Source organism: Galeopterus variegatus, unplaced genomic scaffold, assembly GCF_000696425.1.
Source record: "Galeopterus variegatus unplaced genomic scaffold, G_variegatus-3.0.2 Scaffold597, whole genome shotgun sequence".
Lineage (NCBI taxonomy): Eukaryota > Metazoa > Chordata > Mammalia > Dermoptera > Cynocephalidae > Galeopterus > Galeopterus variegatus.
The window spans coordinates 428,807-453,083 of record NW_007726708.1 but is presented as its reverse complement, the minus strand read 5'-3'; the positions used below and the strand labels follow the sequence as shown (position 1 = coordinate 453,083).

The following is a 24,277-nucleotide window of genomic DNA, read 5'->3' as shown; positions in this document are numbered from 1 at the left end:
TGATCCCTACATCTTTTTGCATAGGATAGGATAATTTAAAAATGTTTGAGGATTTTAATTTTTGAGAAAAGTATCTTTGGTTAGAGCAGATGTTCTTTACTTTTTTAGGGGTATAGTATGCTTTTTAGAATATATGAAACCTATGAATCCTATCACCAGAAAAATATATATAAGTGTAGTGCATATACCATAATTTTACACATACTTATATTTCATGGGATTTATCAACCCTCAAAGTCCATCCGAGAATCTCTGGTTTGGTAGAGTTAACTGTGTCTCTAAGTGACGTTGCATCTCTACTTTGTACTTAGGCTATAGGTCAGTTACTGGCAATTAATATCAGGAGGAAGAAAATATGACTGAGATTAAAGGTTGTATTGTGGGAATATTACCTTTTAACTTTTAAAGTATTTGAGCCTAAAGCTTCCAGGTTTTACAGTTCTGAATTTGTACTAGGAGGTTCCAGTCAATGGTATTCTCTTTCTCAGTATTTGAATGCAGGGTGGTTTGCAGTTTACCAGTAAATTTGGAAACTTAAGCCACAGGAAACTTGCTGTTTAATGAAAATGTTTGATGCTATTTCTCATGTTTTGTATTTGTCAGGTAAGTATAAGTTAACATTAATAACATGTAATAAAAGTAAAATTACTTACCTGAAGTGCATTATCGAGTTTGTGCCTATTTTTAAAATTTTAATTGAGAATTGATTTTCTGTCACATTCTTTTAATATCATTAATTAATCATTGTCATGATAGCTTGTTTTTTCTACTCTTGCCCAGTAGATGGTACTGTCAGCCTTATTTTGAAACATTCTGTTTCCTGAGTTGATCATTAAAAATAATAGGTTTTTTAGTTTGAATTCTTTTTCTGAAAAGTAAAGTTATTTTTAGCTCTTTTCTGTTTGAGTAGAGGAAAAAAAACACAAACTCTTGTTTTTCCTGTACTCTTACCCAGCAACAACACAGAAGACTGACTTCTGTGACCAAATGAGTGGGGTTTTTCACTGCACATCAAGCAAGCAAACAATTCTGCAGCAGACACCAGCAGATTGTCTTCTAATTCAGTTCAAGTCTGACACTGTCTAACTGGAGGGTAGGGTCATATTCTACAGTGAGGCTCAATCCCACAAGGCTGCTCCCTACTTCAGATGGCAGATGCAAGCTACAGGGTTTTTACCTGTGCTTCTGACTGACTACCTATAAATCAGGGTTCCCAAAGCCCCCTCTTTGGGTTTGATTAATATGCTGACTGGCTCACAGAACTCAGGGAAACACTTATGCTTATTAGTTAATATAAAGGATATTACAAAGGATACAAATGAAGAGATGCACAGAGCGAGGTGTAGGGGAAGGGCAGGGAGCTTCCACAGCCTGGCACACCACCCTCCAGGAACCTCCACGTGTTCAGCTATCTGGAAGCTTCATGAGCCCTGTGCTCTTAGGTTTTTATAGAGGCTTCATTACATAGGCATGACTGAAACATGGACAACTGTGTAGAAATGTGGAAGATCTAACACTAACAGACTGGGTGGGGAAACCCAGCAAGGCCTGTTTGTTCAGATTCTTCTTGGCCCCTCTGTGCAGCATTCCTTCCTCCCGGGTATGGGGTAGGATCCCTTCTTGAATGGGGGCCTTATGACCCCTAATCAGATAACGTAGGTCAAAGGATTTCTTTATGGACAGCTCCAAGACAGAAAGGTGGGGCAAGGTTAGAACAAGCCAAGAACCATGGATGAAAGTCAAAATATGCACATCATAATGTCTAATTAACTTTTACTACCTCTTGTAGGTATACCACACACACATTACCTGGGAGTTTGTATCTGGAATGTGTAGTAGGGAGAAACATTCTTATGTTCCTTAACTATTTCAACTCATTTAGTCTAGATAGCATTAAATAATTGTGGACTGTGTATGTAGAAAATTGCTTAAGGTAATGTTTTCACCTGGTGGAGAGAATAATGATTGGTACTTTTTGCTTAAGATTTCACTGACTTATAGTCGGAATGTAATTTGGTAAAATGAATAGTTCTGTTGGTGTTTTGACCAAGTAGATTTTTTAGATTGGAGGGCCTTGCTTAAGTACTACATATTTTCATGCTCATATATATTTCAGTGAAAGATCTAAAAAGTTTTATTATCCTTTTGAATTTTGAGCTTTCCAGCTCATTATCACCTGTCAAAATGAGTGGATCTCCAGTATCATTTGTTTTATGGAAAAACAGAAGGAACAAGGAAAATTTTTTGAAATACATAAATGTGAGAGTAAACCTAGCTGTTTCAGAAAGAACAGGGCCCCCTCACACAGGTAATGGTTAAGCCATCAGCATACACACAGTACAACCAGGCTGCTCCAGAACCATATTCTCTTTGAAGCTTGCCATGAGGTGAGGGGAAATTTTCAATATTTGGAATGGGATTGTTCATGCAATCAAAATGTCTTTACGTTTTTAGTGATAAAATGGGCTTTTAGCTAGTAGACTTATTCCGCTCTCCCAGATAGGACTAGAGATGTAGATAACGGGGAGTTCTGCAGAGTAGTGAAAGGAGGAGGAGTGTGTGCTGGGGGTCACATGGCTCATGTTTCCGTCTTCCACGTTCCCATCTTTTGATATAGGAAGGATGTATGGGGCATTATTTCTTGGATAGGGATATTTCTTCTTTCTGAAGTAGGTGAGCTTTGGTAAGGCAAGTTGATACCTGGGAAATGAGTAATTTTCCTTTTACTAACTTTGATTGTTAAATAAGTAATACTATGAAATAAGAAAAAAGTCAGGAAAGAAAGTAAGTGTTTTTGAAATGACAATACAAGGGAAATTCAAGTGAGCTGGTGACTCTGTAGATAGACAGTGCAAGGTTGTTTATGTCCTTCAGTGGTACTTTGTTGTTTTCTATTCTCCTTCCTCAGATTTCAAAATTAGTAAAATACAAAGGTCTTAACGTTGGTAGAAGGCCTATTCTGATGTAATTGTTTAAATTAACTTTTAACACATAGTTAATTTGCTTAAAGACTGTATGTGTCAGTCATTAAATAATTACCATCCTGAGCACTTTTATAAGTTTTGCCTCTTTTTGCTGTGTTATTGATAGTTTCGGGTAAATGAGTTTGGAGCTCTGGAAGTTATTACAGATGAGAGTGAGATGGAAAATGTTAAAAAAGCAACTGCTACCACCACTTGGATGGTACCAACTGCTCAAGAAGGTAAGAAACAGTCTTCTGCATTTTCTCCCCCCCCCCCCCTTTTTTTTTTTTTTTTTAATTAGTAAAATACAAAGGTCTTAACGTTGGTAGAAGGCCTATTCTGATGTAATTGTTTAAATTAACTTTTAACACATAGTTAATTTGCTTAAAGACTGTATGTGTCAGTCATTAAATAATTACCATCCTGAGCACTTTTATAAGTTTTGCCTCTTTTTGCTGTGTTATTGATAGTTTCGGGTAAATGAGTTTGGAGCTCTGGAAGTTATTACAGATGAGAGTGAGATGGAAAATGTTAAAAAAGCAACTGCTACCACCACTTGGATGGTACCAACTGCTCAAGAAGGTAAGAAACAGTCTTCTGCATTTTCTCCCCCCCCCCCCTTTTTTTTTGAAAGATTTGAAATAATATCTAAGGTTTTATAATAGGCTGGAACTATGAAAGTCCTGGGTGATTTTTCTTAGGTGTAAATTTCTATAACAAAAGTGATAGGAGCCAGTGTTTATATTTTAAAATAACTATAAATTTTCTTCTTTTCTAATGCCAGATCTGTAATAGCGCAAGGTTAGTTGGAAATTATCAAATAAATCCGTGTTGTAGCCTACACAGGCAATTTAGCCAAAAGCCTGCCACTTTTTTTCTCATCTACTCCAGTGGTTGTAACTAACACCTATATGCTGATGACTCCTAAATCTATATCTCCAGCCCCGACCTCTCCCCCGAGCTCCAGGCCCGTATTTCCACCTGCCTACTGGACATCTCCACCCGGATGTCCCACAGGTACCTCAAACTCCACATGTCTGAAATGCAATTCATTTTCTATTTCTCTCTACCCTCCCCCACAACCTGCTCTTTCTTCCGTAACCCATATTTCAGTTGTCCGTAGCACCATTCACCCAGTGGACAAGCAAGTAATATAGGAGTCATCCTAAATTTGTTCTTCCCATCCCCATATCCTGTTACTTAATCCTCTTGGTTTTTTATTTCCTAAATATGTCTCAGATCTGGCCTTTTCTGCCTATTATCACTGCCACTGCCTTAATTTAGGCCCTTATCCGCTGTCACCTAAGCTATTGCAGAAATCACTCTGCTTCTGATTTCCCCCCTTTTCAATTTATCCTGCACTGAAGTCAGAGGAACCTATGTAGATTGCTTATCTGTCAGTTCACTGATTTCTCATTGCCTCCTTAGCAAAGCATACAAAGACCTGGGTGACCTACACCCACCTGTTTGCTTTGTCTCTTCACTCTGTTTCCTGCTGTGTGTGTTGTGTTCCGGCAGTGCAGCAGTACAGAGTTGCATGTAATTCTCCCACTATTTCATGTGGCTTCATGCTTCCTTGCCTTTTCTCATGCCGTTTTTTTCTGGCTTGAATGCCATTTCTTTCTTTGTCCAGTTGGTAAATTCCTCTTTGGCCTTCAAAACCCTGTTGAGGCTTTATATCACAGAATCCTTCCCTGACCTCACCCCAGGCTGAATGAGTCACTTCTTCTCTACTACTTCTGGAACTTGTTCATGCTTCTGTTATTGCATGTATCACATTTTACTGTAAATGTTGGTTTTCTTTCCTTTCTTCTCTTCTGGACTGTGAGCTGTCTTGGGCAAGGTCTGTACTGTCATTAGCAGTGTCTAGTGTAAATTGGTGCCTAATAAAAGTTTGCTGAATGAATGATTATCCTAACGATTCAGGCAAAAGGAAATGTGAGTTCCTAAATGATTTGGATAATTATAATTCAGGCGATCTGCTACATTGAAAATAAAATAGAGAGATTTTGATTTAGTCAATTAAATAAAACAGAATCATTCATCATAAAGTTATAAACATGAAATAACATAGATGTCCCTTTTTAAGTTTTTTTTAAAGAGCAACAGTTAATGTCTTCTGGATTTAGTGACTAATAAAATTTTCTTTATTTGACTTCGAACTCTATAGAAGAAGCCTTGCACAAGCTTTTGTTTATCCTTTCTGCGGAATTTTTTTTGTTATATATAGGATCTGAGTGATTTTCTGCAAAGCCCATCCTCCTTTCCTTTGCAAACTCCATAGTTTGATCATTCATTCATTCAACAAACATTATTCTTTTATTGTGTTGCTAACAAAATTATTAGAAGAATAAGCCTAAATGTATTTTGGAATGTCTTCTGTCATGGTTTTAATATTTTTTCCTTCTCTTCATCTTCTAGTCTTTTCAGAGAAGTCTGGGATGCCTTTCAGGTTGAAGGATCCAGTGAAAGTAGAAGGGCTTCAATTCTGTGAGAACTGTTGTCAGTATGGCAATGTAGATGAGTGTCTTTCTGGAGGAAACTATTGCAGCCAGAATTGTGCCCGGCATATCAAAGACAAGTAGGTTTTTGCCCTGTTCCATCTATAGAATGGGTTTTAGAGTCCAAGGTCTAAAACCTGGGACTGGTAATACAGAGGTTTTGTGTTCTCTGACATCTGTCACCCTTCTGTGTCTTTTTTCCAGAGAACTTTCCTTTAGAGACACATGGACCCTGACCCCTTTATTGGACCTAGTGACTTCTGGTCTGAGTCGTACTGCTAATGTTCTGCCTGTGTTACAACCTGTCTCTGTCTTCAGCCTTATGTCTACATTAATTAGCAATTTTGTTTGTATTTTGGGAGTTCTTAGGTAACACAGCTAAAACTCCTTATATGGAATAAAATTCCCACTGACTGGTAATCACCTGAATGAAAATGGCTATAGTGGATAGTGTAGTGAGTCACGTTACTGGTGATCTCAGGGCACAGACTGAGGATTAAAGACCGGGACAGCAGCTGTGACTGGCAGTGGAGTATGACCTTCCCTTTGGGGACTGTCTGACAAAGTTCAGCTTATCACCAAGAACGTGTGTTTCTTGGATATAATTGTATACCGCAAATAAAATGACTTGATATTTATGTTTTGGTGGACCAAGTTTCTCACAAATTTTAACCAGCACAGGCTTGACAGTTGTCTGTTTTTGTTGGCCAACTGATGTTTTATAAAGTTACACTTGGTCTTTTTCAGTTGGATTTGTCATTCTTAATCACTAAATCGTTGCTTTAGAATTGCCCTGAAGACAAATATCTCTAAATAATAGATTCTTTTATTAGTATGGATAACAGATGTGGAAGACAAATAATTATAAACGTATTAGAACATATTACACATGTGTTCCTGGTCCCCTTTTGAAATTGACATGTAAGGTAATTTTCACTTTCTACCTTGACAGATGTCACACATAATAGCGGTTTTAAGTATTCCTTATATATGATATTCTAACACCTGTGAATTTCTCCTGGTGGTTAAATATTTTTCTTTGGAGGGTGACTTTTCTAAAAATAATTTTTGCATTGATGATCAACATGTAGGTGTTTCATAGGTATTGTTTCCTGTCACTATTTTGGGTTTATAAATACAACAGAGATCAAAAGGAAGAAAGGGACATAGGAGAAGACAACGAGGAGGAAGATCCTAAGTGTAGTCGGAAGAAAAAACCAAAATTATCTCTGAAAGCTGACCCCAAGGAGGATGGAGAAGAGAGAGATGATGAAATGGTTAGTATCTCTTATGTGACCTCCAAGGAGTACAGGGATGATGAGTCTTAAGTGGGTAGCATCATGGTGACAAACACTGCTCTGGAACCAGAGACTTAAGTTCAAATGCTGCTTCCAGGACTGTCTGTGTTACTGTCATCAAGGTACCTAGCCTCTCTGTGCCTTGTGTCTTCGTCTCCAAATGGGAATAGTAAATAGTAGTACCATACCACAGTGAAGAAGTGGAATGTCCTGGAATTTACTGCTGGGTGAGAGGCAACAGGAAACCCTTCAATTTTGTTGATTAATCTTAAGTTCCTCTTGACAGCAAAATGCCAATCCCATTTTGGTAAATTGCAGACAGATCTGAGTTTTATGAGATCTCATAAAACTTACATGAGTAGGTAGAAAATGGCACATAAATATCAGGTGTATTTGGGGAAAATAGCATTCAAAATATGCTATTTAAAACACAAATGTCTTATCCCTAAACTATGTATTAATGGTTCTATATGAAGAGAACTGTGAGGTCTTGAAGCATTTCCCTTAAGATTAATATTGAGCAACTGTTATTTGCTAGTCACTATTCTAGGAGCTGGGAATACAGGGATGAATAAGACAGAGAGGACAGGATCTCTTCTCAGAGACACTGAATTCTTGTTAAGGGGACATATAATAAACACACAAAATGAGCAGGAGAAATATCAACTAGTGATAAGTGCTATGTTGAGAATTAAAATAGGGCATTAGGACTGACTGACTACTTTAAGTTTTGTTGTCAGGGAGGCCTCCCAAAGAAGGTGACCTGAACTGTGTCATCTGAGTAATGAGTAGCAGCCTGCTGTATGGTTAAGAATAAGAGCCCTCTGGGCAGCAGAACTTGCAGGGGAAAGTCCCAAAGGTAGAGCATGGGTAGCAGGTTCTGTTTGAGGAAATAGAAAAGGCAATAGAAGTGTGCATCGTGAGTTAGGGGAGAGTAGCTTAAGATACAGCTGAAGAGGAAGGTGTGGGCCAGTCATCTAGGGCTTTCTGGTAAACCAGATATAATGGGTTTTTACTGTATTCTGAGTGTAATGGGAATCCATTGGAAAATTGAAGTCTAGGAAATGCTTCGATATGATTTGTGTTTTAAAATGACTGCTGTAACTTCGATATATGTGAGCAAGAGTGGAATTAGGGAAATCAGTTAGGAGTTTATTGCAGTAGAAGTCAATGGATTTGGGATCGATGTTAGAAGTAGGGTTGTCAGGATGTGTGAGGGAAAGAGGAGAATCAGAAGTAACTCTTAGATTTTTGGCCTCAACAACTGACTGGACAACAGGTCACTTACTGAGAATGGTGAGGCGAGAGTGAAGTAGAAAGTTGAGTCCTTTGGCCATTGTAAGTTTGAGATGCTTATTAGACATCCGAGTGAAGATCCCAACTTGGCAGTAGGAGTCAGAGAGAGAGAGCTAGAGATACAGACTGGGAGTATTTGGCATATAGATGACTTTTAAAACCCAGGGAAAGTGACTAGATAGAGAAGAGAGGACTGCAGTGGAGGAGTGAGGAAAACCAGAACCAAGTGCTCGTGCAGCTGAGAGAAGGGGTTGAAGGAGGAGGGAGCAGTATCTATTCTCTTCCAGAGTGTCATTCTTGGAAATGGTTTTATTTTGTAATGACCTCAGGCCAAAAGCAACACAGTGCTCAAACGAACCATATTCTTTCCTCTTTTAAAAGTTATGAAGTGAAATTGAAAAAAAAAACAACCACAGAAATTGCTTCTGACGGCTTTATAACTTTTCATTGGTGCCAATTTTATGAACTTTTAAAGTAATCATTTCCCCTTCTTCTTGTAGGAGAATAAACAAGATGGAAGAATTTTGAGGGGTTCACAGAGGACCCGAAGGAAAAGACGAGGGGACTCAGCTGTACTGAAGCAGGGTGAGCTGACAGAAGCAAAGTTCTGCTTGTAACTGTATAAAATTGAGAAGATTTCACAAACAGGTAGAAATTGTAGTCATAATTGTAATGCACACTATGGCAGTTAAAATATTGCTTTGGGTTTTTCTTCGATCCAATTTTCTCAGTAAAAATTAGGGTCTTGAGGAAGTAGATAAGCAGAAAAACATGGAAATTAGTAACTTTCCAGTAATTTCAAGGGTAAGCATGAGAACATTTTCCTTGATTTATTTATTTTTCTATCAGATAGGTGGTTCTTGCTTCTGCATCTTTACTAAAACTCTGTTCTTGTTCATTTCCCAAGATTTTAGGTTTTTAATGTTCTCGCTGAAAAGTGCAGCTTCCTAACGTAGTACCTTTTTTTTCTTTCATTGTTCCTTGGGCAGCATTTTATTGTCATGAAGTATCCAGCCCTTAGACCCTTCCCTTTAATATTTGTCTGGATGAACTTGTACCCTTATTTGGCACGGTCATCTCCATAGAGGCCTCAGCATTCTCCACTAAGTTTTATCCCTTTGGCCTGTCACATCTGCCTGGCCAGTCCCTCATTTTAGGTCACTCTACCTTGCGTGGCCCAGCTCCGAGCCTGCACAGTCATATTGTCCCTACAAATCAGCACCACAGCCCCAGTGCTGCTCCCCAGTGCCTGGATGCATTTCTCACATGTTTTTCTGTGAATTCCTCAAAAGAGTTGGAAACATTTCCACCTGCCTCAAGCGCAGAGCTAACTTTTATGTCTTTCAGAGATGACCTTCTATTTTACATCAATGAGATTAAAGGGAGAACATTCCTCAGTTACTCTTCACTATGTCTCAAAATGTCTTATTTCTTCCGTGTTTCTTTCCCTTCCCCTTCATTTCTACTCTGTATAAAATTCCAGGCCTCTGTATCTTCTAGGACCATGTTCTTTCAGTCACTTTTTATTTTCCTTAAGTATTCAGATTTTTTATTTCTCTTTAGGGGCTCTACCTCTGCCTGTTCCAGTCTCATCTCCAAAATACCTTTCTCCCAGCTTTGCTTCCCATTAAGCTATGATGCTCTTTCCTTCATTTCCAGTATTTGTCAAAGTCATTCAAATAAAATCGACATTAACTGCCTCCATATTTTGGTCACATATATTTTTTGTACTTAAAGCTCTGATTCTCACTGCAATGATTTTTTTTTTCTCCCTCTGCAAGATTAACAGCCATTCCCTAACTACACAATACACTGTCCTTTTCTCAATCCTCAACTTTTTGAACTCTTAGGAAAAATTTTTTGAGCATCCTGCGTCCAGAAGCTCTCACCTTCTGTTAGCTTCTATGGTACTGTGCTGTCTTGGCTTCCTGCTGTGTCTTCTTTATATCTTCTGCTTCTTTCTTCTACCCTCATAACTGTGGATATGTACCACAATTCACTTATTAGCTCTCATTTCTTTAGAATAGAAGCCAGGAAAAAGAGACTGAGAAATACCAGCCATGGAGAAGAAGAGCCAGGCACAGTAGTGGTCAGAGAAGTGAGAGTTCACCAAAAGTACCATTGATTTCTTAGATTTGGAAACTCTGTCATTTTAGTTTCATTTGCTTTTCAGGCTTGCCCCCTAAAGGAAAGAAAGCTTGGTGCTGGGCATCCTATCTGGAGGAGGAGAAAGCTGTGGCAGTGCCTGCAAAGCTGTTCAAGGAGGTATGGGCCCTTCTAGAAACACTGTTTATAAGGGCGGAAGATCTGGAATAGTGATCTGAATTAGGATTGTTGTTTCCACTGTCTGTTCAGGAACTGAAACTTGGGATAATTTCTCAGACCTACTGCTTTTCATGTGTGTGTTTATGTGCAGGGGCACCTCTCAGGGCAGTGATATCAGTGTGTGCACACTCGTGGGCACACACAGTCTTTTCTTTCAACCTCTGCTGGTCTTTCACTCATGAATTTTAGCAGGGATACTGATACTACTACTGAAAAACTAGAAGGTGAAGAAAAACTGGCATGAAATTTCGTATTAACACCATGGCTTTGGGAGAGTGAAAATGCTTACTGAGATTTACAGAAGATCACAACAAAACATCTAAAAATGTGTTACCATATTAGCTATAATAAAAAAGATTTTATCATACATGATTTAAAATCAGTTAAAAATATAAATATCAGATGTAGTTCTAAGTAGGAGGGGCTGCTTCTGGACTAAAACATGGGATGGTGCACTAATACTTAAAGGGACAGATAGGCTCTGCAAGACATCTGGTATCTCTTGCAACAACTCAACTGGTAGCATGAAGCAGCTATAGACAATATGAAAACAAATGGGCATGGCTATATTCCAATAAAACTTTATTTGTGAAAAACAGTAATGGGCTAGATTTGACCCACAGACTGTAATTTGCCAACCCTTGGCTTAAATTATTTAATTATATTTAATTATGTATGTAATAAATATGCCATAGATATCTTTTTATATGTGTATGAACATAGAGTTTTTAAAAAGTGATGAATGCTAAATGTTAGAATGACTACATCTACTTAAGAATATTTAGTTTAAACATAATAGTAATTATATATGAACTTGTTTTGCGCAATTATTTTCTGTAACGTTGTTCCTTTACGATACAGTTTCTTCACATTTTAAAAAAAAGTTTAAATACAGCAAATTACGTGAATTATTAATACATTCACGTGATTCAAAATGTGAAAGTAACAAAAAAATAGAAAGTATGTCCCTCATAGCCCTGTTCCCCTAAGCACCACGTTTGCCTCTCCTGAAGTGACCACTGTTACCAGTTTTTATATTCCTTCCTGGAAAATTATATGTACATATGAGCAATGTACTCATATACACACAAGTCCTCCCCTCCTTGTCTTAAACCAGGTTGCAATATATGCCACATACTTTTGGGACTTTGTTTTTTTTTGTGTAACTTGACACTTTTGAGATTATCCCATCTTAGTTCATTAATCCTTTCATCATTCTTTTATACTCACACATACTAGTTCATCTTATGTCTATTGCATAATAATTTAAGTTGCTCCCTGTTGATTGACACACATATAGTCATATATATTTTTAAATCTTTTGCTGTATGCTTTAATGAATAACTTTATACACCTGTTCTATTGCACATGTGTGAATATCTGTTGGGCAATTTTCTAGGATTGGAATTGCTGAGTCAAAGAGAATGTTCATTTTTTAAAATAGATATTATGAAATTAGCAATTTTCATTCCTACTAGTGACGTATGCATGTATCTGATTTCTTCAAGTTTTACTAACACAAGTTTTATCAAACTATTTGATCTTTACCAACATGATAGGTGAAATATATCATAGTGTAATTTTAGTTTGTATGACTTTTATGGGTGAGGTTGAGCATCTTTTCAAATATATAAAAGAAAAAGATTATAAAACATTAAATTTTCTTTCCTGTGAGCTGTTTGTATCCTTTGTCCATTTTTTCATTGCATTATTCATTGATATTTTTCATTTGGAGTTTTAGGAGTTATGTATTTTGTTAAATAGTCTATTTTAAAAATGGTAATTATTCACATTTTTAACTAGGCCTTTGGGATAAGATACTAAACCTGCTATCATTTTGCTTTTTAGTATCAGTCCTTTCCATATAACAAAAATGGATTCAAAGTTGGAATGAAATTAGAAGGTGTGGACCCAGAACATCAGTCTGTGTACTGTGTCCTCACTGTGGCTGAGGTAAGCCTAGCCTCATCTTTATTTTTTAAATAAAAAGATAATTATGGGGTTTTAATAATGAGAAAAACTGCCATTGGTTAAGTGCTTGCTTACTGCTAGGCGCGGTGCTTAGTGTTTTGTGTATGCTATCTCATCTAATGTTTATAAGAATCCTGTGCGGGTCATGTTTTTTTCATCCCTGTCGATAGATGAGGGAACTGAGGTTCAGAGAGGTGATGTGATATATACAAGGCCACACAGCTTCAAGTGGTAGAACCAGGATTTGAACCCAGGGCTATCTGACTCCATAGCCTTTTCTATACTGTGTTCCTTATCATAAGGGACAGACCAACAGATATTTATACTTTTTAGTATTTTGAGGTGTCTCTGAAATTTTTCAGGAAAAAATGACCAAGTCAATTATATATACCTCACTCCAGTATATTACTGAGAAGACTTTCTTTTTTAAATTTTTTCTGCTGTGCCAGCCTCCTCGCTCCCTCCCTTGAACCGGGGGTATGTATCTTTTAAAAATTTCCCTCCCCCAAGTTAGATGGTCTTGTGTGCTAGTTTTAGATATTATGGTATTCTTTTAGTGGCTTAGTGAATTCGTAAGACGCTTGACTTCTGCAGAACACAGTAACATGTGATAACAAGATGATGACAATCACAGTAAATAATAAAATACTCTTACGTAGAGCCATGGTGCTAATCGACGTGCTTTCCCTCTCTTAGCTCATATTAGTTCTCAAAACAATCTTTTGAGATAGAGCTCATTCTCCCCACTTTTCAGATGAGAAAATTCAGGCATGGAGAGCTAAAGTAACTTGCAGCTTATGGTAGTGTAACATGTAGTGAAAGGAAGCGGCTAGGATTCTTTACTCTTTATATCAGAAAACTGGTGCAGAACTTTTATTCAGGTTTTTTTTTAATGTTTTTTACTTAAAATTTTTTTTTTTATTGAAACACAATTGATTATACATATTTGTGGGGTACAGAGTTGAATATTAATACCTCTTTTCAGGTTCTTATGTAGAGTATGGGAATCCTGTCACTCTTACATTTAATCAGACATTGTATGTTTCTCCCTCTTGGACTCTGGAGTCTTTGCGAGACCGCTTTGAGATGGAAGGAAGAGTCAGAGTTTCTAGGTGGATAATTGTACTTTGTCCTTTGGAGTGGATAAGATTGCCCAGGGAGAGGACAAGGCATGGGTTGCTAACCCTGAAGAATACCAGCATGTGAGGGCTGGCTCAAGAGAAAGAGCTAAGGAAACTAAAAATGAGTGACTAGAGACAGAGAAGGAAATCAGTACAGTGGGGACTGCCGTAGAAACCAGGGAAAGTGGATAGTTTAAGGAGGGATGGAGCGGCTATATCAAATGCTGTGGTTGTTCTCAAGTAAGATGAGTTCATTGTGTCCTGGACCATGGCAATTTAAGTAGAGCATTTTGGGACAGAATTGAATTTTATGAAAGCATTGTGAGGAAGTAGATTCAGTAAATACAGACTGCTCTGAGAAGTTTAGCTGTAAAAGAGAAAAGGACTTTTTATGGTATGTGTGTTTTCAACTCTTGGTTTTCGAAGGAGATTTATTTTACTTTGTGTAGTTTCTTTATTATGAAAGTGATATTTCTTCTGCAAATAGGGATAGTTTGACTTTCTACTTTCTGATTTGCATGCCCTTTATTGCTTTCTCTTGCCTTATTGCATAGGCTATAACTTCTAGTACTATGTTGAATAAAAGTAGGGAAAGTGGGCACTCTTGTCTTGTTCCAGTTCTTAGAGGAAAAGCCTCCAATTTTTGTCCATTTAGTATGATATTAGCTGTGGGTTTGTCATATGTGGCTTTTACTGTGTTGAGGTAGATACCTTCTATACCTAATATGTTGAGTGTTTTCATTATGAAGCAGTGTTGTGTTTTATCAAATTTTTTTTTGCATCTATTGAAATGATCGTGTTTTCTTTCCTTTATTCTGTTGATGTGATGTATCACTCTTATTGATTTGTGTATGTTGAACCATCATTGCATCCCTGGGATGAATCCCACTTGATCATGTTATGTGATCTTTTTAATATGTTACTGGATTCTGTTTGCTAGTATTTTGTCAAGGATCTTTGTCTTTGTTCGTTAGGGATATTGGTCTGTAATTTTCTTTTTTTGGTTTGTCTTTTTCTGGTTTGGATATGGGGTTAATATTGGTCTGGTGGAATGAGTTTGGAAGTATTTCCTTCTCTTCAATTTTTGTTTTTTTGATGACATGATCCTATATGTAGAAAACCCCAGACTCCACCCCCCCAAAATTACTAGAATTGATAAATGCATTCAGTAAAGTGGCAGGATATAAAATTAACACACAGAAATCAAGAGCCTTTCGGGCCGGCCTGGTGGCGCACTGGAGAGTGCGCTGCTTGGGAGTGTGGCGGCGCTCCCGCTGAGGGTTCGGATCCCATGTGGAGACCGGTTCCCGCTCACTGGCTGAGCGTGGTGCAGGAGCAACAAAGAGGGTTGCGATCCGTTGCCGGTCCCTGGTACAGGCGCGACACCGAGGGTTGCGATCCCGTTACCGGTCAGTAAAAAAAAAAGACAAAAAGGGGAAAAAAAAAGAAATCAAGAGCCTTTCTAAATGCCAACAAAGAAATAGCCAAAGAAGAAGTCAAGAAAGTAATGCTGTACATAGTAGCTCCAAAAAAATGAGATACATAGGAGTAAATTTAGGAGGTGAAAGACTTCTACCATGAAAACTATAAAACACTGGTGAAAAAAATTAAGAGGATGCAAATAAGTGGAAAGATAACCCATCTTCTTGAGTTAGAACAATTAACATCATCAAAATGTCCATATTACCCAAAGCAGTATATACATGCAGTGCAATCCCTGTCAAAATACCAATGGCATTCTTCACAGAAATAGTAAAAACGATCTTAAAATTTGTATAGAACCACAAAAGACCTATATAGCTAAAGCAGTCTTGAACAAAAAGAGCAAAGTTGGTGGCATCAGACTTCCTGACTTCAAAATATACTATAAAGCTATAGTAATGAAAACAATGTGGTACTGGTATGAAAACAGACAAATTGACCAAAGGAATAGAATAGAGAGCCCTGAAATAAACCCATGCACTTAGAGCCAACTGATTTTTGACAAAGGTGCCAAAAATATATATTGGGGAAAGGATGGCCTCTTCAACAATTGGTTCTGGGAAAAGTGGATATCCACATGCAGAAGATTGAAAGTAGACCCTTTTTTTCTCACCATACACAAAAATCAACCCAAAGTGGATTAAAGATCTAAATTTAAGACTCCAAACTATAGAACTACTAGGAGAAAATATAGGGTAGATGCTACATGAAATGGGAGTGGGCATCATTTTTTGAGTTAGACTACAAAGGCACAGGCAACTAAAGCAAAAATAAATAAATAGGACTACCGCAGACTAAAAAGTTTCTGCACAGCAAAGGGACACTGTCAACAAAGTGAAGAGACAGCCCACAGAATGGGAGAACATATTTGCCAATTACACATCAGACAAAGGACTAAATGTCCAGAATATATAAGAAACTCAATAGCAGAAAAACAAATAACCCAATTAAAATATGGGCAAAAGACCTGAACAGACATTTCTCAAAAGAAGATATACAAATGGCCAAAAAGCACATGAAAAAATGCTCAAAATCACTAATCATCAGAGAAATGCAAGTTAAAACCACAATGAGATATCACCTCATTCTAGTTAAAATGGCTATTATGAACAAGAAAGAAAATAGCAAATGCTGATGAGAATGGGGAGGAAAAGGAACTCGCCTACATTGCTGGTGTGAGTGTAAATTGCACAGCCACTGGGGAAAACAGTATGGAGGTTCTTCTTCAGAGAAAACTAAAAATAGATCCACCCTAAGACCCAGGTATCTCACTACTGGGTATATACCCAAAGGAAATTAGATAATTATATCAAAAAGATACCTGCACTCCCACTGAGACACTGAACCTTCTTTCTAAGAGCCCAGGGCAGAGCATGACTCAGCTGCGATCCCATAAACCCATTTGACCTTTTAACTCAGAATGTCCCCAAGTAGGACCTTGTAGGCAGGTGTGCAGCCACACCATGTGTTCCATAGAATGAGTTCTTACTAGCATTCCAGGGAGTCTGTCTCTTCTAAGTATGAACTGGGAGAGATCTTTCTTTCTTTCTGCTAACCCAGCTACTGGTAGAAAGAAGCATCTGTTGACTTCTCTCTGTGTCTGCACCATCTGTGGTCTTCAGCATTCATCATAGGGCAGAGCACCTACCCTGGGGCCACACTGGAGCTGGGTGCGGTGTGCTGGTGTGGCTGCGTCTCTGTTGGCTCACCTTGGTGACACATGCTGGTACAAAAATAGGGAATAGAGAAAGGACCTGTATTTGTGGGAAAATTACTCTTCAATCTGTATCCGCTTGCTCCTAATGTAATTGAGGCTGTTGCCATAACAGTTCATCTCAGCTTTTTCCAGTATAATAGCCTTTGCCTTTAGATTTTAAAATTTTGCTTAGTGGTTGTTGTTGCTGTTAATGAGGGTGGTTTGATTAACATAGGCTATATTGTACCTGATGTCTATATTAGTTTATTTTTTTGTATATGAATATTCTGTTTTTTTTAACTACTCAACCTGCTTCACCTATTTCAGGTTTGTGGATACAGGATAAAACTTCACTTTGATGGATATTCTGATTGTTATGACTTCTGGGTAAATGCAGATGCTCTGGATATTCACCCAGTTGGCTGGTGTGAGAAAACTGGTCATAAACTCCATCCTCCAAAAGGTATTGTCACTTTTTGTTTTGTATTTTAAATTTAGTCAAAAGTAATTTTTTTTACATGCTAATTTGGAATTTTTAAGAATTCAGGCTCTATGATAATTCAGATGGGCCCAAGTTCAAACTGTTTCTTCATGACAAAAAATAAATTTATTAAAGTGAAAGAAATGAGTAGAATCCAACCTAAGAGAATAAACTGTGTCCATATGCTTATTTGCATATAAATAACATATGTTACTTAACTTTGACTACAAACAACTTTTTCCTACAAATTTCTACTTTATGCACACACATCCTTAAAAAAGCTGATTTGAAAAATTAGTTTTAACTAGTTTATACAACTAATTTTATTTATTGATATTTCATATATAGAAAATCCTGAGAAATTATGCATTGAGCTTATAGACCTTAATATTTAGTAGATTGGAAGAGAAGATGTAACACTAAAAATTGTCTTAGGTGGGGACTGAACTAATAGCAATTACTTTTCTTATGATCGCGTGCCTGTTTCATGTTTACCTAAAGGTCCAAGAATAACATATCATCTTTTTCAGTTCATCTCTAATGTGTTTTATATTTTATTTCCTTCTTTTTCAACTGTTATATTCATTATAATTTTCTTGATGCCAAAAATTCAGGTTACTAGTTTGGTATTTTGGGCCTATCTCAGGGCAATTGTTTCTTAACCAAGGGCTATTCACCCCTTGGTTTTAAGTGAAAAATAATGACAGTTGATATGTTCAAATAGCTGAAGAAATAAACAAAAACTCATAGACAAGATGAGGGCAGAAAAGGAAATCTGTGAGTCTTTTTATAAATTGACTTCTTATATATGGTAAATTATTAGCCATTCTTTTCATGCTGCCTTCTGGACTTTAATGAAAGTAAAAGAGCACATTAGCAGATAAAATAAAATGCTAAATTTTCTTTTTTAAGGTAACGAAATTGTGAAAATTAAGGCAAGAACATTTCCCTTATTGTAATTTGCCACCATCCTTATTTCATAAACCTTGACTTGTCATTCTTGTGGTGATAAGCCAAAAAGATATTGCATGTTTTGTTACTATTTTTCCAACTTCCCACTTGTTCCTATAAGTTAGTCTCCCAAATAGAACAGGTGAAGGAAAAATAAAGAAGTTGACTACTCCAGTTCACTAGTCTATGCTGCTGAGGAATTCTACCTAAATACTGATAGATATAGCCTGGTAATAAAAAGTACACCTGACTATAATAGGAATTTGCTTCCTTACTCCTTTTTTTATATCCATTACCACCATTCCATTAGAATTGAAAACATAATAAAATTTGTTGAAAATAAACACCACCTGTGTCTAAAAATCCATAGTCATGAATTATGAGTTAAATTTTGTTTGATATAAAAAAAAGTTTGATAGTTTGATTTTGGCATGTTAGTGTTATACATAAAAGTGGGACTGGAAAACTAAGTGTATAATATTTTGATATTTTATTAATTCTGTTCATATGTGCTCACTCTAGGATATAAAGAAGAAGAATTTAATTGGCAGACCTATCTTAAGACATGCAAAGCCCAAGCTGCTCCTAAGTCATTATTTGAAAATCAGAATATAGTAAGTACATCCAAAATACTTTTTCTTTCAAAGTAAGTGATTTTTGAGTGTCTCATAGGAAAAATTAAAAGTGATAACAAGGAACTGTAATAAATTTTATTGCCTTGGTAAACAGAGTACTCTTAATTAAACTTTAAATTTAGCTTAAAATCTTCATGGATAACTATCTATTTCATAGCCATATTATGGTTGTCTTTTTTTTGAATGGTAGAAGGCAGTATAGTACAAAATCCAGGTGTTATTTACAGTGAAAGTGCATAAAAAATAAAATTGACTGAGATATTTTATTATTGTCATCACTTATTTAGGAGTGCTGTTCAAATGCATTCACATAGTGAGATGAATGTAGCCCTGTTTCAATTGACACGCAGGAAGTCACTAGAGACCGTGACTACCTTCATCCAGTGATAGCTTGCTTTTTAGTATAGCAGAAGCCAAGTCCAGATACATGTGTATTGTCTACTTCTTGACATGTATTCCCACATGTTCCTCTCTTGGCATCTTTGAGGGGGTCCAGTATATTACACTCTTCTTTTCCCAAGTTCTGGTCTAATAGGAGCAAGTAGGTGGAAAACCAAACTGTATGTTTATAACTGATAAGGGCTAAGTCAAAGGTCATACATGAACTATATCTGCTGATAAACGAGCTTCTAGTTTCTGAGCCCTAGAATTAAAGAGATGTATTGGTCCTTCATGTCCCATCTCCCAAGCTCAGGGAGCAATGGACCCTCCAGGATCAGAGAGGAAACTATGCACCCTGCAGCCCAGCTTCCTCTCAAGGGTATAACCAGTTCCTCCTTTCCAGATTCACCAGTCATGTCACAGTGAGTGAGAGGGTGGAGGGAGGCAGTAATGTTTCACTAACAGGGTTCACTCCAAATGGAAGTAAATATCAGGAGTGGGGAAAAACCTCACCCACTCTGAAAACCCTTCTCATGGGAAATGATATTATCCAGTTAGTTTGAGGGCATCAGTCTACTGGCTGAAACATTCCCTGATTAAATTGAACATAAACCAGGCTGAATTAGAAAACTGAAGAAGACAGAGAGAGAGAGAGAGAGAGAGAGAGAGAGAGAGAGAGAGAGAGAGAGAGAGATTAGGTAACTAATAGACATAATGAGCCAAGTTATTGTTTTAAAATACTTAATTTAGAGGATAGCATAATTGCAGAAATGTAAATACTGCATAGTCAGTAGGTATTCTTTGTCAAGTCTTACCCCTGGGAGGAAGGTCAGTTAGGTGGAAAACTCAGCAGCCTGCTGTCTCTTTTCAGTTTACTAATCCCTGTCTGTTTCCCTGACAATGACTTCAGTCAGGGATTTGATTAATTGCCCTGAAATGTCTTCTTAAATTTTGTGTGTTGCAAACATACAACTTAATCTTGGGATAGGTGTTTGGTATCTAAGAGGCAAATAATTTTTCTATTTTCAGATTTCTCTATCTCAGAATGCTCTGAACTATGATGAATAATTTCAGAATTTAAATGTAAGATTTCTGTGGAGCATTAGTGCCTGCTACTTCAATTCAGACAGGATTTACTTTAACATTTTCAGATATATAGCTGTCTACATTTTTGCAATGATAGCTGTATAATTACATTAAAGTAAGAGATAATGTCTATTTAGCTTAAAGTAGTTAGAATAATATCTGTATACTTCAGTCTGAACAGAAGAGTTTTTTAGAGGGGCAGAAATGTGTTATGATTGGCGTAATTGATTTGCAAGTACACTGCTCTGAGATAAGGATATTTTTCCTCACAAAAGATTGTAAGAGATGTTTATAGATTACTGTACCTCAAGTCTTAACTCTTATTGAATATTTATTGCTTTCCTCCTGTGTCCAACGGGGCTGATAATCTGTGGGTTTCCTTAAATTACCAACTATTTTGTGTGTATTAACAGCCAGTTTTTTTGCTGCTGTTGTGAATAAAAAGTATCAGTAGTGTTAAGTAACAGTTGTAATAATTTGCAGCCTTTTATATATGAAGATGACCTACTTTCAGTAGAGTACTCTTTTGAGAGATCTTTTCAGAAGCAGGAGTGAATTTGTACTGACTCATGCACATTTTTAACTTGATTAAGTGCATATTTTGCATGAAATAATTTTCATTGTGAAGTGTGTAATCAAGGAAAAGGACAAAATGTGCAGTACATGGTGAATAAAATTTGCTTAACCAGTGTAGTCTTCTAACGTACAATAACACATGTTAAAATTATTTAAAACATTGTGAGGTTGTGGATGTTTTATTTTTGAGGCAAAGGTAGCTAATTGGTGTGGCAGTAGGGCATTTTTTTTCTTGCTGCTTGTTGGAAAGCAATCCTTGCTGTGAAACTGGCACTTGATTTTTAAATTACATGAATACAGTGATGGATGTGGGGCCTTTGAGCAGGAGGTGCAGGGAGTATGCAGGTCTTGCTGTTGTTAAGTGTGTGCTTATCTCTAATAAAATCTGTATGTTTCCATAGACAGTGATCCCATCAGGCTTTCGAGTTGGTATGAAGCTTGAGGCTGTAGACAAAAAGAATCCTGCATTCATCTGTGTTGCTACGGTAACAGATATGGTGGACAATCGTTTCCTGGTACATTTTGACAACTGGGATGAGAGCTATGACTATTGGTGAGGCATTTTCCATTGGTGTGTGCTTTTTAAAATTTAATGTTTATCCAAGTAAAACAGGTACATGGTTTAAAAACAATAATAATGCAAAGCTTATAACAAAAAATAACAGTGTTCTGCCTTCCCCTTTCCTATTTCAGATTTTTAACTTTTTACCTATGCCATCTGGCCTATGTTCCTAAATAACATCCTTTAATTCTACTCCATGATATATATTTTAGTTGACTTCCTATCATGGAAGTACTGTTTACACACCCCACATTCCCAACATATGTTCGTACATTTTTTAATCTCTCTTTCATATTTTCATGCCTAGTAGCTAATCTAACCATTTGTAATAGCTGAATACAAATATATTGAGGAATATTATTTTAAATTCTTGTGGTTTTTAGATATACTGCATAAAGTAGTAAGAGTAATGTATTATTAAATTATATAATTATAAAATAATTATAATAAAACCAACATATTTTGATTAAGCAGTTGAACTAAAGATTTTTCATACCTAATTCATTTTCCTTCATCACTACAATTTGGTTGCCTGGTGAAAGGCATTTCTGAAAAGTTTAGTTCCTTCTAGAGAACATTTGAAATGAGAACATTTTAGAGAAGTGACATATCTTTATAAAATATGGCTAGTGTTATAGTATCAGGTGATATTAATTTATATGCATATTGCTAAATTTCAGGGAAAATTGTTTCTTGACCTTACAAAATGCATATATTTAAATATTCAGTGGACCCATCAATAATTTCCATTACTCTTCAAATTGGATTCTTACCGACTCATGAGTTTTATTTGCATTGTTTTAAAAAGGAAAAACATTGAAATGCATTTGCTGTTCAGATTTTAGAAATGCTCTCTACTATATGTTACATATGCTTTTTACAGAATTTTTAAAAAATGAAAACAAGTACTTCTGTGATTATATTACACAGGAGTCAAGTACTTTTGAATATTTTGGTTTGTTTTCCCCAGCTTTTTACTGGAAAGCATAATTTTTCCTCAGGGGATGTCTTCATATTCGGTTTGTAATACAGATTTTTATTGAAATATAGACAATGTCAAGCAAATACAAAAGTAGAATAATACAGTGACTCTACTGCAGCCTTTACTCAGCACCAACAATTATCAGCTTATATCCAGTGCTGTTTCCTCTATTTCTCCTCAAACAATTCCAGCTCTAGGATTGTTTTGAAGCCAATTCCAGATATTGTAGTGTTTCATTTGTGAACATTTTGGTATGTATCTTTTAAAGATAGGGATTCTTTATATATATATATATATACCATATATTATTTTGAAAAATGGCACACACACACACACACACACACACACACACACACACACCACCATTTTTCAAAATAATAAATTGGTTCACCAACATCCTCCCATGGTAACCAAATTATTATTCTTAACATTTCAAACTCATGGATTTAAAGTATTTGATATGTTTCCATCCATTGCAGTTACTAGCCTAATCAATGCTTAAATTCCATCTTCGGTAACAGGGAGTTAATCCACTAGACATTAATTCAATTGTTTTAAACAATCTGCATTCGTTTATAAGTATTCATATATTTATATGTTTCTATGTTCTTTGTGCCTTCCTCCATTTTCATGATTCCATCTAGGACCATTTCCTCTGGCTGAAGAGCTCCCTTTCATAGTTTCAATGTAGATATGCTGGTAATTAATTCCCTTAGTTTCAGTTTTTCAAAAAATATCTTTTTATAAAGAATGAAATTCTGTCATTGCAGCAACATGGATGAGCCTGGAGAAAATTATGTTAAGTGAAATAATTTTTTTTTTTAAGTTGGATGGTTTTAGGTGCAAAAAGTTACACACTTTGTGATTGCTTTGATGTTCATCTTGATTGATTTTAATTTACAGATCCCTATTCCTCGCTATCTTTTTCTTCTCCTTGTACTGAAGACAGCAGGTTATCTGTCCTGTCAAGTCTCCCAGTGTGGATTTGCTGATTGAATCCTTGTCATATCATATACCATGTTCTTCTGTTCCTCATATTTCCTATAAAGGTGTTTTTAAAGTTCTGATTCATGTGGGGAAAATGGTTTTTTAAAGCCATTGCCTGGTTTAAGCAAAATGGGTGGGTGTTAATTTTTTTGGTTTCATAAGTATGACAGCTTTTAAAGGTATAAGTTGCTTATTTGACATAAGATGTATTGCCTTTCAAAACATTCTTCTGGAAAAAAGTAATGGGGATGTATTAGTCCATTTTTCTATTGCTGTAGCAGAATACCTGCGACTGGGTAATTTATAAAGAAAATGGCTTTATCTGGCTCACAGCTCTGGGACAGCTGCAATCGGTGTGGGCCTCAGGCTGCTTCTACTCATGGCAGAGAGCAGCAGGCCAGCTGGTGGGTGCAGGATCACATGGTGAGAGGAAGCAAGAGAGAGAAAGGGGAGGTGCCAGGATCCTTTTAACCACCTACTCTTGTGGGAACTCACTCACTACCCAGCCCCCACCGGGCTTTGATCTATGTATGAAAGGTCTGCCCTCATGACCTAAACACCTCCCAACACTTCCATTGTGGAGATCAGATTTCAACATGAGCTTTGGGGGACAACATATCCAAAGTATATCAGGGGAAAAATTTGTCACATTCATTTTTCTTTGATGCTGAATGTCTAGCTAGGGAACAACAGGAAGGATCCTGAATTCTTTTTTAGAAAGAACAAAGGAAATAATTGAACTCTTTTAACTCTGATATTATACTTTTATGAGCACAAACTATTTTTGGGATGGAATGTACTTTAAGGATTATTGTACTTATGTTGACATGAAATCATATTTTGTTAATTGTCAGAAAACGATAACAGTGTGTTCTCTTCTTCGACATACAATTAAGGCACATTAAAAATTGCTTAAGTGGATCATCATGGCGTCAATGCAGTTGTCTCTTACTCTGCTCGTTGAGTGAAGAAAATCCGCCGGC

At 36.6% G+C, this 24,277-nt stretch overlaps 1 protein-coding gene across 6 annotated transcripts in view; it reads left to right on the top strand.

Moving 5' to 3' along the window:
* L3MBTL3 (l(3)mbt-like 3 (Drosophila)) overlaps positions 1-24,277 on the top strand; it is a 114,455-nt gene that overhangs the window by 27,974 nt on the left and 62,204 nt on the right. For 3 of the 6 annotated variants that reach the window (XM_008570363.1, XM_008570365.1, XM_008570364.1), the window contains exons 4-13: positions 3,091-3,202; positions 3,906-3,980; positions 5,385-5,544; positions 6,609-6,741; positions 8,559-8,643; positions 10,232-10,323; positions 12,232-12,336; positions 16,981-17,116; positions 18,608-18,699; positions 21,165-21,316. In XM_008570363.1, coding sequence (XP_008568585.1) covers positions 3,091-3,202; positions 3,906-3,980; positions 5,385-5,544; positions 6,609-6,741; positions 8,559-8,643; positions 10,232-10,323; positions 12,232-12,336; positions 16,981-17,116; positions 18,608-18,699; positions 21,165-21,316 — 1,142 coding nt within the window. Of the gene's footprint in view, positions 1-3,090; positions 3,203-3,437; positions 3,546-3,854; positions 3,981-5,384; positions 5,545-6,608; positions 6,742-8,558; positions 8,644-10,231; positions 10,324-12,231; positions 12,337-16,980; positions 17,117-18,607; positions 18,700-21,164; positions 21,317-24,277 lie in introns of those variants that run through there. The other 3 variants (XM_008570369.1, XM_008570368.1, XM_008570370.1) reach the window with 3 other exon arrangements.